This window comes from Maylandia zebra, linkage group LG5 (genome assembly GCF_041146795.1).
Source record: "Maylandia zebra isolate NMK-2024a linkage group LG5, Mzebra_GT3a, whole genome shotgun sequence".
Lineage (NCBI taxonomy): Eukaryota > Metazoa > Chordata > Actinopteri > Cichliformes > Cichlidae > Maylandia > Maylandia zebra.
This window is the reverse complement of record NC_135171.1, coordinates 17,911,766-17,925,816: the sequence shown is the minus strand read 5'-3', so window position 1 is coordinate 17,925,816 and position 14,051 is coordinate 17,911,766. Positions and strand designations below refer to the sequence as shown.

Genomic DNA, 14,051 nt, shown 5'->3' with positions numbered 1-14,051 from the left:
ACAAGCTCTTAGAGTTAATTATGAAATCCTTGATAGAAGACTTGCAGCTACTTACCCAAAAGTTTTAATGATGCAGTAGTTTTCCTGCTGTGGGGAAAGTTCATCACTGAGTTCTCATGGGAAGGTGCCTGGATGCTCTTTTTTTTTTTTTTTTGTACTAGAGAACCATATGTTGAGTGGGTTTATGTCTTTGCTAATAAGTGGTGTCTGAGTTTAAAAGCTGAAAATAAAGTGAAAATGATACAGAGCACAGTGGCAAAGAAATCCCTAAAGGCAAAATTTCTACAGGGAAGAAAATCCAAGGAGTGCTCAGCTCTGTGTCACACAAGCTGGCACCATTAAAATTGGCCCTTATTTATCTAGCCTTTTACTGCCCTCAAAAAGCCTTTTTTTATTTTATGGCTGGAATGCCAAAGCAAAATGTATCCACAATAAAATGACTAAGTAATGCTAACACTGCATTATATTAATAGTGATATAAGAAGAAACGTGTCTAATTAACAGATTTGTTAACTATGATTTAAAGAGTTAGATTGCCATTCACCCTTTAGAGCTACATTAATAAAACAAAGTTGCACATCCCGGTGATGTCACTTAAACTAACCACAGCACCTATGCTTGACTTGAAAATTATAGCATTTCCATTTAGCAAATGCAGAATATTTTTCTGGTCCTTGGGTTTCAATTGTAGTAAATATTACCATGAAATATAATAGGAATGGGCATTTTTTTAATTTCCAGCCCTGAGTCATTGTTGTTACAGAAAAAACTAACACAATAGTTTGCAGGTCATCATTATACCTCCCAGCATTTGGTTTAATCTGTTATTACTTTTTCTATAGTTGCATTTTTCACCCCAATTTTATGGTTATTGTTGCAAAGAAACTACCACAAATGCTTCCAGGTAATAAGCCACAACATCAAACATATAATATTTACTTTATTACATTCAAACAAAGGGGGGAGGGGCAGGAGGAGGGGGGGAGTTAAGGCTATAAAATAGCTTTAATTTCTGTATTATAATATGGTCATAGTGTCCTAAGTAAAAACATCTGTACACAGATTATCTCTGTAATCCTGACAGGTTACTATACTACCTAAACAAACACTTTACAGTACAAACTACTGTTACTAAATGGTTCTGTGCATTTTATACATTTCAGTCAGAGGATCAGCTTACAACCAAGGTTGATACAAGTATTACCTGGTTATTACCTTGTAATTACATGTAATTAAATGTTATTACCACCACAAGTCTGAAGTGGCAGTCCTGTTTCTTCTATGCTAACTAATGGCAGCAGCGTCATATTTGGTGTACAGACATTAAAGTGGTATCAGTATTCCTCTCTAACGCTACACTAGAAAAAAAAAAGGAAAAGAATGTGCTCCTGACCCCGAATGTCGATCTCTTGAAACTTAGTCTATAGTTTTCAAACTGAATAGTTTTCTTTTGTGTGTATGTTTGAAGTCAGATCACAAAAGATGTTAAAAAAATAACATTTCATGAGACATGCTGTGTAAAAGTAAAGTTCAAGATTTTATAACGTAATTAATTTATGATACGTCATTCAGTTCACACAAGTCAGCTTATTCATGTGCTCAAAAAATGAAAGTTAAATTGACATATTTTAAGAACTGTTGAGGAACGCGCTAACTTTTTAGATGATGCTCATGAAAGCACACTGTGTTGGTCAGGTGGAGTATTTAAAAGGGTGGTTTTTTTAAAAAAAACACCAGATCACGTTGAGATGTCAACAACCTTCGAGTGTCCCGATAAGGAAGAAAGTAGGTGGCTAATGTTTGACAAGACTGTTGTGATGAAGGATCAAAGGTCCCAGTCTGTTTTTCTGTCACAGCCTCTTTCACACTTGAGAGGGATTTCTGTCTGGGAGAGAGCGTATTTCATGAGGGTGAGTGTGTCTCTGAAAATACTCAATAAGTCAGTGGATTTTTACAAACTACTTTTAAATACTATGCACGTTAAATCCAAAGGCACCACGTCATCTTCATCATCGTGATGGAACTGGCCTTTTATCCGGCGCTGGCACTGATGTATTTCTTTGGAGTGATGAAGGCCGCGCAGGATGACCGGGTGGAGCTGACCGACCACGCGTCGATGAACGTGTTCTGTCTGTTCGTGCTGGCACAGCCGCTGTGTCTCGTAATCGGTGGATACACTGGCATGGCTACTTACCTTCTCACCGTTCTGGTATCCTACAACTTCCTGCCATGGAAAAGCAGCACAAAAAAGCAAGCAAAAGAAAAAGACTCAGAGAAGAAGATAAAGTGAGAGGCAGAAACACACATTACATGGAAATACCAAGAAAGTGGATTCAAAAGGGGACTGGAAAGTATTTAAATAAAGAAAAAAAATTATAAATAAATAGCTATTTCACAACACATTATGTGTGATTTAACCTGTTGTCATAAATCTGTTGTTTTGTCTGCAGTTGTAATGATCTGTGAGAAAGTATTTGTATTTTCATACACAAAGTGACCCATTTTATGATTCTTGATGTAGATGATGTTGTTGTAAATACATTCAGCTGGGTGACTCAAGAGCCACAAGAGAGAAAATTGCAAACAAAAGGAACATTAAATCCAAAAAAAACTTCACCAAGTGAAAAAATATACAGAATAGTGCACAGCACAAACAGAGCTATCCTTGAAATCAATCGTTTCTAGACCTACTGGCTGGGAACTTTTCAAATAAGTTGCATACTTACTTCCACACCTTTATGATCAGGTTAGATGAGAGGATCAACTCCATATTTTGTAATACTGAGCTAAAGCCAGCAGCCTGTGACTTTAGCACAAAGATGGGAACGGGGCAAACTAGCTAGCATGTTGTGCAATCTGTTGTTTCGTTTGGGGGGGGTTCCCTTTCTTTTTTCCATTTTCTTACAACATTACAGATAAATAGAGAGCCATAAAGGTATCTTTGGACTGATTCAACCTAGGTCTTTATGCTAAGACTCCATAACAAGCCATCTAACAATTAATGATGGTGGAGCTCCGGTTAGAGATCCTTTCCCCAGATTAACTTAAATTGTATGCAATAAGCAAAAGTTGGAGCTAGGGTCATAAAGCTCACAGCAACCTTAATCAGTTGCCCATAATACTGATTTCCCTGTCTCTCATGGAGTTAAGGAAACTGGCAAGATGGCAAGTACTGTAGATATCATGAACTTAACCCATGGTTGGGTTTTTTGGCTTTTTTCAACATTATTGACAGACAGTAAGAGGAAAGCAGAGGGAGAGCGTCACCTGCTCAACACTGAGTCAAACCAGCGCCCCCTTAGCCCTAAACCCATCGCCTGCTTCGTTGCATGATGCTTCACGTTAAAATTGATTCAGTCAACCACTCACTTTTTTTTATTTACCACATTTTACAAGACTTAGTTGTTGGTTGTTGGAAGAATTAACAGTGAGGTGCTCTATTCTCAGCTGCACTGATTACACCAGGCGCTGTCACATCTTAGCCAAATTAAATAGTCAGAGGTCACAGTTATGCACTGGAGATAATTATGGCGACAGGAGGATAGCATATTCTAAAATAGTTTCAGGTCTTCATCACAGCAAAGGGGAAATCATCAAAGGAGTTTGGGCTCATCATAATGGTTTGAGGTAATTGTTGTATAACTGTAGAGGCGCACTGTGGTCTCAGGACAGCAGCCACTAAGGGAAATCAGAACCTGTGTGGAACAGATCTTCTTATTCGACTCTTGGCAAGAAGTGTACTTCTCAAAATGAAAAATTGTTCCTTTAAAACTGAGAAAATGATTCAGTGAACATCTCCGAATTATAATTACATTGTTAATGTCATAATATGAAGCCAATTAGCTCTGGACTGTAAAGTTTGTCAGTGACAAACAAAGAAAGCGTTGGATTTCACCTATGACAGTGACACTGAATTCGTCTCTGGCCTTATAGCTGAGTCATTTCTAGTGAACCTGCCTACTTGAATATGACTAATCTGTCAATTAATTAAGTATTCAGTATATTATACACTCATGAACAGTGTTTCACAAAAGCTCCCACTAAACATAATTATTAAATCAGCACTGTGCTTTTTCCGTCTGTGTTCATGAATGACTGAGTGTCCCTCTGATGTGAATAAGCCTGGTACCACAGAGCGTCGGGGTGTGCGTAAACCCGGACTCAAAGAGAGAGTGCATAATGGGATTAGACTGTGGTATATGGGTGATAGTCCAAGGCTGTGCTCAGTGGGTGCACAAATGTGCAAATGCTTGCTGTTTGAGTGAAAAACAGTGGTTTGTTTTTTTGCAGAAAAAGAAGTTTATTAGTTCTTCAGCGCTAATATCCTCAGTTCACGACTGTCTCTCAGAGTACCTCTCACTTATTTCTCTTCCTAAGTGTGAATTTATGTAGAGTGAATAAGGTTCTAACCTAAAGTGTCAATCATTCGCTATAAAGGCTCTAATTCCACAGTTATTATCCGTATATATGTTCTTTCAAGGTATAGCATTAGCAAATTGTTCAGCTTTTGCGCTCCACACATTTGTTCAGTTCCCTATTCAATATGTGTGGAGCATGTTCTCAGTTTACCTCCCTTAATGTCACACTGGAGGTGCTTCCTACTGCGTCTTCATTTTATTTAAAATAATAAGCCTGCAGCTTCCCATTTATTGTAACCCCTCCCCCCCTCAACATGATTCTTCTTCTTCCCCAGCCAGCACTCAAAACCAAACTCCTTTCTTTTTTGTGTTTCATCTTCTGTCTCAGTCTTAATCCTTTTCCACAGTTGGGCTCGTTTCCATAATGTCGCTCCTCCTCGCTTGCATTATCATCAAAAAGGGGGGGAATCTAATAAATTATATAATAAAGTGTCATTTCTGTTATTGTCCATTTAGGATCAGTCATATAAAGTAAGGTTTTAAGAATTCAGTTGGAAAAGTGTGTGTGCTTCATAAGTGGCAGCTCATAACACACTGAGCAGTTGCGACAATGTCAATTTTAGTTCTATTTATTATTAAAACTGAAACAAAAGCACCTTTCATGCTGGTGAATGTGTATCATACATTAGCTTTGAACTTCAGGCATATTCGGTTTGGGCTCTGTTTTGGTTTCCACTGATTACCAAGGAAAATGTCTGGGTCTTTAGCTAAATTATCCACTATGTCTATGCTAACAGGCAGCATCAAGCTGGTGAACAGTACTCATGTATGAGCCTTTAATTTAAATCCCTTTTAAGATATGGGGAGTTGGACTGCGCAACTACTGCTGCTGGTACTGTGAGGCTCACCTGTGAAAATAAAGACAGCATCAGTCAGAGTTTTAGGTGTTTAAAGGTTTTGTAACACAAGCAGAAAATGTTAAAGCTGACAGGAATATCAGTAGTTCTGCAGGTATTTCCTTACTGTAAAAATCAAAGAGTTGAACTGAGAATGTCTGCAACGCCCACAGATTTCTTTCTGCAAACTGTGGAAAGTGACAGACCAGCCAAGTGGCCCACTGACACTGCCATTATTGCAAAAACCCAAGGTTACTGTGATACTGGAAACTTTCATTTTGTTTTACCTACCAGTACACTCTGAATATAGAACACAGCTACACTCTCGGGGTATTTGGCTGAGTTTCATATTGTGTTTTTTAGTTACAAGGTGATGAATATTGTAGGACAGAGACTGATGGATCAGCTAGTGAAAACAGACTTACTGGAACGTTGAAGTGTAATGAAACAGACGGAGGCATTCAAATGAAATTTCAGCAGTTTGCTGTATGAAGAGAGCAGATGGAGCACATGCAGCTGGGATGTGACAGGGTTTGTGTATGGATGTTTATTTGTTTGTGACTGGCATCGTCAAATGGTTTCTGCCTCCTCTGAGGCGTTAATGGCCATCGTACATTACAGTGCTTGTGTCTCCCATCGCGGCTGGGCCAGGCGCAGCCCGACACAAGTTAATGATCAGAGTTTGCAAAGGAAATGAAGATTTATGAGTTTTGGAAATGCATCTCTATCCCTGAAGTAGAAAGAAATGAATCTAGTTGAAAAACATGCCCTCCCATGTCTACATTTCATCGTCTACAACCTGTTGGTCTGTTTGTACTGAATGATCATAACTCCTCTCCCATCTGCAACGTAAGAGATCCTTTGGTCTTTCATATCAGACAGATTCGAGAGCTAAGAAGTTAGAAAGCTGGGCAAATACGATAACTAATAACAAAACTAAATGTCTGATAATGAGTTTCATCTTCTCCAAAGGGACTTTTGATATTTCTTTATGATCCACAATAGAGCTTTGGTAACCTTTATTTAAATTATCCTTTGAAGAATGCTCATTACTCATTCGTCAAGCTTAGTGAGCTATATCTGGTACAGGAATACCACATAATCCGCATATTCTTACATTTAAAGGGCTAAAATCAGTGAATGTTGATGACATTTTGCTTGAAAAACTACTCAAAATGCGTACAGAAGAAGTCTAAAAGATCTGAGCCGGATGCACAAACATTACATCGCATTGAATTCAAAACCACAAAATGCACTTGTTTTGAACTGATTTATTGTCTTGAGGAAACACTGGATCCTTCTTTAAATATTTATTTACATTATTTACAGTTCAAACTTATTTTACATGGGTTGGTTGCATGCACATTATCATATATATATATTAAAAAAAAAGTACAGATATTTACAGTCATTTAAGAGGGAGTAGTCTGTGCAATAAAAGGCACACATGACCTTTGACCCTGCATGAATGTCCCATAAGTACATTTTTCACAGACACTGCCACATATTGTGTTACCATGCTACACACACCAGGAGAAAAAAAGCACTCGAGCCGCTGCAGAGGAGACGTGTGTTGGTGTGTGATAGAGATTCACTGACAAGCAGCAGAGCCGTAAAGTGCCCTCTTGATTGTGCCTAGACACGATCCTATCCTCTCAGCAGCCTGAGGCAAAGTTGAAAGTCTTTTTCAGCCATAATGATAAAGCAAGCAGAGACGGTGACTCACTAAGAACAGAATTCCACAATCTGTAGGACAATCTACAGTCATCAGAGATTCAGGATATTTGGCGAATGATTATCAATGTCCTACGTGCACCTTCTGTTTGATAAGGCAGTAAGGCCTGTTGGATGAGGCATGAGGCTAATGCTGAGAGACTGACTACTTGAGTTTTTTTCCCCCCCATACAGTCATAAGACGGCTGGGCTGGAAACAAAGGGCTAAAGGTGGTAATCACACGATTGGTCTGACTGGCAGCTTGACTCTCCAATCTGTTCTGTAGTCCTATGTTGAATTTTCTTGCCTGTGAAAACGAATAGATTTATATTTTGTATTCAGTCAATTCACCATTTGCTAAGCCCCACCACCAAAACAGCAACAGACCAAGTCATAGTTTCAAAAATGTAATAAGAAAAAGCGAATTTGGATTTGTAAACATGCTAAAACATTGTGAACGGGCCTCTACTGTGATCAATATCCTGTGTAAAGAGATAACAATAGTAGCACTGTCTATTTTATCCTTTACAGAAGTAAATGACAGTAGCAAGTAAGCAGTTTACCACCTACAGAAGTACCCTAGCATTATTTCCTAAACCAAATGACAATTTCACATTGTGTAGGGCTACATTACAAAAATACCTGTTCAGAACTGGAACAACTACAGCAATGAGAGCAAGGAGTAACAAAAGCAGCTCTGCCCTCATCTTTATTTGGTTTGGAGGGAAATGAGCACTGAAACCTGTTTTAAAGAGCATCAGATTTGCTCGCTGGGTTTTTGTTACATTTTCTGCAGCAAAAGAAAATGACCTTGCAAGAATAGATAAAAATAAATCAAACCACTGTGACGCCTGTCCAAGTATGTCCTTATATATAGCTGTGGATTTCCACAGCTATCAATATAAACTGTGAACATGTACCAACACTAACTTGTAGTGGGGCTCAGCAAATGGTTGTGTGAGCGCTTGTTTTGTTGTTCGCAGCTTTGCTTTTTTAACTAACACTGGGGGTGCTGCTTTTGGATATTTAATGTTTAACAAGATGTGCAACTAGTCGACTAGACATTTAAATATTGCTGCTCTTGCTAATCAGTGCTAGAAGTGCTAGTCAGTTAAATGTATTGTCCTTTTTTTCTTCATGTACAACGGCAATAACTGGTTCAAAGAACTTGCTGCGCCACCGTGGCATCTGGTGCTAACCATGCTAGCCAGTGCTGTTGTGCAGAATTTTAAAAAACTAAATTAAGAGAGACTGTATGTCAGCTTTGTCAGGATAAACTGGAAAGTAACCAGGCATCTGACGTGATGTGCAACGATACTGTGCACTGGAATGTGGACGCTAGGAAGAGCCCAACGCTACTGTAGCTAGCCCTGCTAAGGTTAGCCAAAGGTTAGCCACCACTGCAAAATACTTTTTGTTTTTGCAACATTATACATGGCAGAAAGTGCTATACAGATAAGTAAATTTAAAATACTAACTGATAACAATTAAACATGATTAACGGTTTCATATAGCTCCACACAAAATATGTCTGGCCAATGTTATTATTTTATCTCATCTAACTTACTAGCAAAATTAGTCTTTAGGAAGATTCCTATTGATTACAGATTAATGGGTTTTACAGATTAAGCAACATATCAGCTGGAGCTATAAAAATCTACAACTTCTTCTTCCCATGATTATAAAAAAAAAAGGGACAACAGGGATCTGTCTTTTTTATGACTGAATTATTATCTTACATAATATATCAGCAGAAACATTATTATTACTCATTTCTACTCCTACTACAGATCTAAATGGATGTCCTCTTTTCAGTATGTTTTTCATGGCTGGAGCTTTTCTTTGTAAACTGAGTCTAAAACATGGCTTAATTACATAGCTGCAAAACAGCCTTGTGTTCATTTTCAAAGTATGACTAAATCTAGCTATCAGAGATTCAGCTGAAGTCAGCCAATGAGAAAGGAGCGACACTTAATCTCAACGGCATCTCCTCTGTAATACGTGAAAAGGAATTGGCACAACTATTTACACATCGTCAAGTAATGAAGTGATGCTGAAGTACAAGTCTCAGAGTTTGGGGCAACTCAAGGTTGGGCTGATCCAAGGTCAGATGATAGTTTATTGCTTCTGCATGTTTATAATAACTCTCTGAGTAGATTTTATGCAGAGTCATCATTTTTGTATTGCATCTTTTGCGTGACGCATTAACAGTCAACAAGTCCAAATTCAGACATTTAGGAGATTTTGATTCAGGTGTACATCATTTAAATTACCCCTCCCCCCCAAAGGTGTTTCTGGACTTCTGATCAGCACCATCTGCATCGTTCAGAAAATGTACAAGCACAGGGCACCACAGAGAGTGCCTAAAGCTACAGAACTACAAGATCCTAGCATTAAATAGAAATATGGAGATGTTTTGAAAAAAGAGCTAAATCCTTTCTCAGCATTATTACCATGTGAAACACATCACCAACCTGGTGAGCAGGGTCAGTTTGGCTAATTGGCACAGATAAATACATAGTGTACGGTGGAGTCAAAGTATACAACTTGTTAGTTTGGGAGTTTAATTACCCCACTGATCACATTTTTCAACACTCAGTCCAGTTTTATATTCAAACTACTATACAAATACCCTATTTTGTACATATTTATGGTCAAAATTCAGTGCACATCTTCTTCTTTGGCCAAATTGGGAAGATGCTATCTTAACTGTGTACGCTCTGTACACAAAAGCACAGTACAAAGATAACAAGTAAAGGGAATCAGATGCAAAATCAAAACATGAAAATGGCTATTTTACAGACTGACAGTACCATTTTTCTCAAAGTAAAAAAATCTGTCAAACAAGGCATTTGTTTGATTCAAAAAGCTAGCTAAATTCACAGGGTCAAGTTATGACTAATATTATCCTTCAACCTTTACCTGAGTTTCTAATCATAGCAAAAATAACACCCAAGAATGCTTCATCATACTGACCCCATAAAAATGTTTGCATTCATTACAACCTCCCCACCTAAAAAAAAGAACTCCAAAACCCCGATACAGTGGCACGCAAAAGTTTGAGCATCCCAAGAGATCTGAGATCTCAGACCTTAGTTCTGTCGTTTGGGCCGTGGCTTGATGATGATGCAAATTATTAAAGGCTTTGCAAATACTCATGCTCCAACACTAGAGCAGTCACTGTCCTCCTTCAGCAGCTGCCTAGCACTCTAAAAATGTAAATAATTGATGCCCACACAGCAACAGCTATAAGAAGATAGGAAAGTGTTTTTGAGGAGGCGGTCAGTTAGTAAACATAAATGAGAGATGGTGGTTAAAAGGAACGATGGATGGTTAAGTTGAGGTCTAGAAATCCTAAAGAGAAGTCTGGTGGACCGATGAAGTCAGAACAGAAGTTTGCGGTCACAGTGTATAAAGACGTCTGGGGAGAGTTCAGGTGGTAAAGTGGGCTGTCTACCAATCAGAAAGTCAGTGGCTCGATCCCTGACTCCTTCAGTCCACGTGCCGGGAAAACCCTGGCCAAGATACTGAAGTTAGCCACAATGTGCCACTGGAGTGTGACTCTGTGTCAGTGGTAGAAAGTGAATTTTCTGAATGAAACTTGTAGAAAAAGCTTTGAGTGCTCAGTTGGTTGGATGAAAAAAATAAATACTTAAGTCAATAAATCGAGCTTTGGTCTTATGTTTAAGCCAGTGGCTGGGGAAACCTTTTTTTTGCAAAAAAACGCTAAAATAAAAATTTTACAAACATTACTTGCCAAGCCATTGGCACTAACAGACATTTTTAAAGGGGGTGCTCAAACTTCTGCATGTCACTGTTTTTGGAGTGGAAGCAGCTTCAAACTCATGTTGGACACATGAAACAGCAGCAGAACATACTCACGTATCAGAGCAGAGTTGATAGAAAGCCTGCTGAAAGCACTTCATACTCTCAGCACACTTTTGAACGTGAACACTGTTTTATGATCCCAGCATCACTTAACTCAACTACATACTGTATGTCTCTGGGTCTTTTATAAGGAAAAGTGCACTAAATCACCAATATATTATTTTTTTAACAAACCGAGTGATATTGCCTAACTGAACGAAGCTTAGCTGTAATACTAAGAGAGTGTGAATTGTGTGTTGCTGTTTTTTTGTAATTGAACGGTAAGACATCTATGTGTTAAAAGAAGCTCTTGTCATTTTGGAGCAGTACAGGAAAAGTTAATAAACAGATGTGAATGCTTGCCATTTTAAGGTGTCAGACAAAAAAAAACAAAGGAGATTTTTAAATTACTTTAAAGAGTCGCTGTCACCCGTCGACATGTATGGACGTGTACGTTTGTCTCAGTGGAACATGGCAGTGCTGAATCCGTTTCATTAAAGAGACACTAAATCAACACAGTGAGGGACGCCAGGACCTATCAGGCAAGATGGATAACCGAAACATCCTCTGAAATTGTCTATTTGTGTGTGTCCACAGTTTGTGCATATGTATGTGCTGCCCACACACATAATCTGCCACATAAACAGATTTGTACATCAGTGCACAGGTATAGGAAGTTTATTCCTGTCTGTAAGTATAGCAGCAAATAGTGGGTGGAAGAAAATTGGGATGTTAATAATAAATCCCTCTCAGTTATGACCTACTTTCACCCAAGTAATCTTGCCTGAAAAGCTGGTGAGAGCTGCGAGACCTCTAATTAAATTGGCTTCCTGGAGAAGTAGCTGGGAAAGAGGTGGACTCCTCAGTAAGGCTGGTCAGTCTGACACTCTTACTAACCTCAAAGATCAGAGTGGAGCAGGAAAAAAGGCCGGGGGAAACGAGTAGCGCTCCTATTATGCTTTGCGTCGAGGATAAATGGCAGGTATGAGCCACACACACTGACGGTTGGTTTGGATAATGATCTGGCTCTCTGCCCTCGATGCGGCACTCAAGAACGTGTGAGGAGCGTCTTCTGTTTGTGTCGTGTGCATCTGCAGGGGTGTTTCTTATTTTTGCCGCAGTTAGCACTTCACAGAGCAGATAATAAAGTCTGTTCGGGTCCTCCAGGACCAGTGCTACCTCGGTTGTGCTACTGGACGTGTTTCCTATTTGCAAGGTCAGCAGCCAGACAGTCTGATAACCCGAGGCCCACAGAGGACAAATCCACACAGAGACCAGGAGCTACTCAGAGCATTAAAGAAAAAAAGACTTCAATATGTGGAGCACCAGGTGTTTTTGTACACGGAGACCCGTAAAAATGTTCACTCCCACCTCATACTGTAAGTCCAAAACAACTGAGGTAGGGAAAATAATAAATTAACACAAGATATTACAAAAATGAAAAACAATAAAGTTCCACTAAGATAGTGAGAGGAAGTTGATCGTAAAGGGAGAAAACACAGTCAAAAGCAGAAGACTAAGTGATGGTATTTCCAAGATAGTCTGTTGATCCACTGCTGTGAACACACAGTATGATTGTCCACTTATGTTCAGCGTCCTAACAGCCACAACGCTCCTGAATGGATGAACACAGGTCTCAGTTCTTTAGCGTCCCTCTTGGGGGTTTTTTTTTTTTTTTAAATTCAGGCTGTGTCTTAATTTTCAAACAACAGATGCATGAATACACATGTCTCTGAGCAGGTCCAGCTCACTGTTTGAAGGAACAGAAGGACACTTTTTCATTTATTTGACACCAAGTTGCAGTAGTTTTCATGTCAGGAGAGAATCCCTTTTTGCCTGATGCAGACACACAGCCAGGCACGATGCTGTTTATCTTTTCCAAGTAGCACCACATTTGAATGGCACTTTCAAATTGGCAGTAAAAAACAATCTGAAAGGCAAAGACTTTTTCTTTTGACTACATATTTCACCTCGGCTTTGTCGTGCTGCCTTGTGACAAAGAAGGACAAAAAAAGACACTCCGATCGCCTTGGAAACTGTGATTTCAGTGTCACATTTCTGTGGTAGAAGCGAGCAGGTCACAGATCAGTGGCTCAAGTTGTGGAAAAATGGCTGACAAAGGAACCGCCGTCCCGCCGGTTCTCACCTCTTCCTCCACACCTTTGACAGCCAGATCTTCACCGTCTTGTCGCTGGAGATGAAGAGACAGAGAGGTGGGATGATGAGCAGTCGAAAATCAAGGCGAACACAACAAAGGGGAGAAAATAACAGAACATCAATCAGGCACTCCTGCTTTCAAAACAAGTCATTGTACATCAGACACAACACAAAGACACGAACTTCAAAGAGCACTTCGAACACACACACACAGACTTCATTAAAGACCCTTCCACATGGTGTCATAGTAAAAACACCTCTCCAACCTAAAGTTTAGGAGCAGGTTCATAACTCTGCAACAAGTAAATCCAATTAACCCGCCCACAGCATCACTGTTACTCTGCTAACCGTGCAGATTCATTTTCACAGTTCCGCTTGCTCATTCTCACCGTTCAGGTCCACTTTGTATTAGTCAATTGGGTAACGCACAGAACAACACCGCAGTTTCAATTAACACTACACACATATGTTGCTCATAAGACTGTCCAAAGTCTACCCCGCTGCTCGCTCCATGGCAGCAGGCTTCAGCCTCTCGCGCAACCCTGGTAAAGGTAAGCGAAAGAGACTGGGTGGATTTTTTAAGCTATAGACGGTATACATAAGATGGACGTAGTGCTGTGATGTCACCCACTGGTCACAAAGTAGCGTTTTTGAAGTGTTGACTTGATCATTTCTTTTTTCAGAATCAGAATCAGAATCAGAATACTTTATTGATCCCTGGGGGAAATTATTTTTTGTTACAGTGCTCCATTTTAAACCAACATTAAGACAAGACAGACAATACGCTAACTAAGCATTAACTACAGCCTTACTGCTTCCACAGGACTTAAGAAGGCAAATAGAAATCAGGTACTGCTAATCAAATTCACTTGGTTTAATTGATCATGAGCAAGTGTGAGCACTCCTATAAAAGCAGAAACTTTGGCAGTTTTCTGGTGTGTTAACAGAGCGCCAATCTTCCCAGGAGTGGACATCCCTGTGTGCGACAGATGGCCTCAAGCACCGCAGCAAATCTACAACAGAAAGGCTGAAAAAGAAAAGAATAAAAGTGTTGCAAAA

General features: G+C 39.4%; 1 protein-coding gene and 1 long non-coding RNA gene across 8 annotated transcripts in view; one reads left to right on the top strand and one right to left on the bottom strand.

Moving 5' to 3' along the window:
- Positions 1 to 1,831: 1,831 nt before the first annotated feature.
- On the top strand, positions 1,832 to 4,853 carry LOC101484303 (uncharacterized). The gene is made up of 2 exons (XR_191043.2): positions 1,832 to 1,910; positions 1,993 to 4,853. It is a non-coding gene; the product is annotated as an uncharacterized LOC101484303 (long non-coding RNA).
- A 1,665-nt stretch (positions 4,854 to 6,518) lies between these two features.
- Positions 6,519 to 14,051, bottom strand: part of kif21b (kinesin family member 21B) — a 69,311-nt gene continuing 61,778 nt past the window's right edge. For all 7 annotated transcript variants that reach the window (XM_076883905.1, XM_076883909.1, XM_076883908.1 and 4 more), the window contains one exon: positions 6,519 to 13,026. Coding sequence is in view for 2 of the 7 variants with exons in the window: in XM_076883909.1 (XP_076740024.1) it covers positions 12,978 to 13,026 (49 nt within the window). In the remaining 5 variants the exon portion in view is untranslated. The remainder of the gene's footprint in view (positions 13,027 to 14,051) is intronic.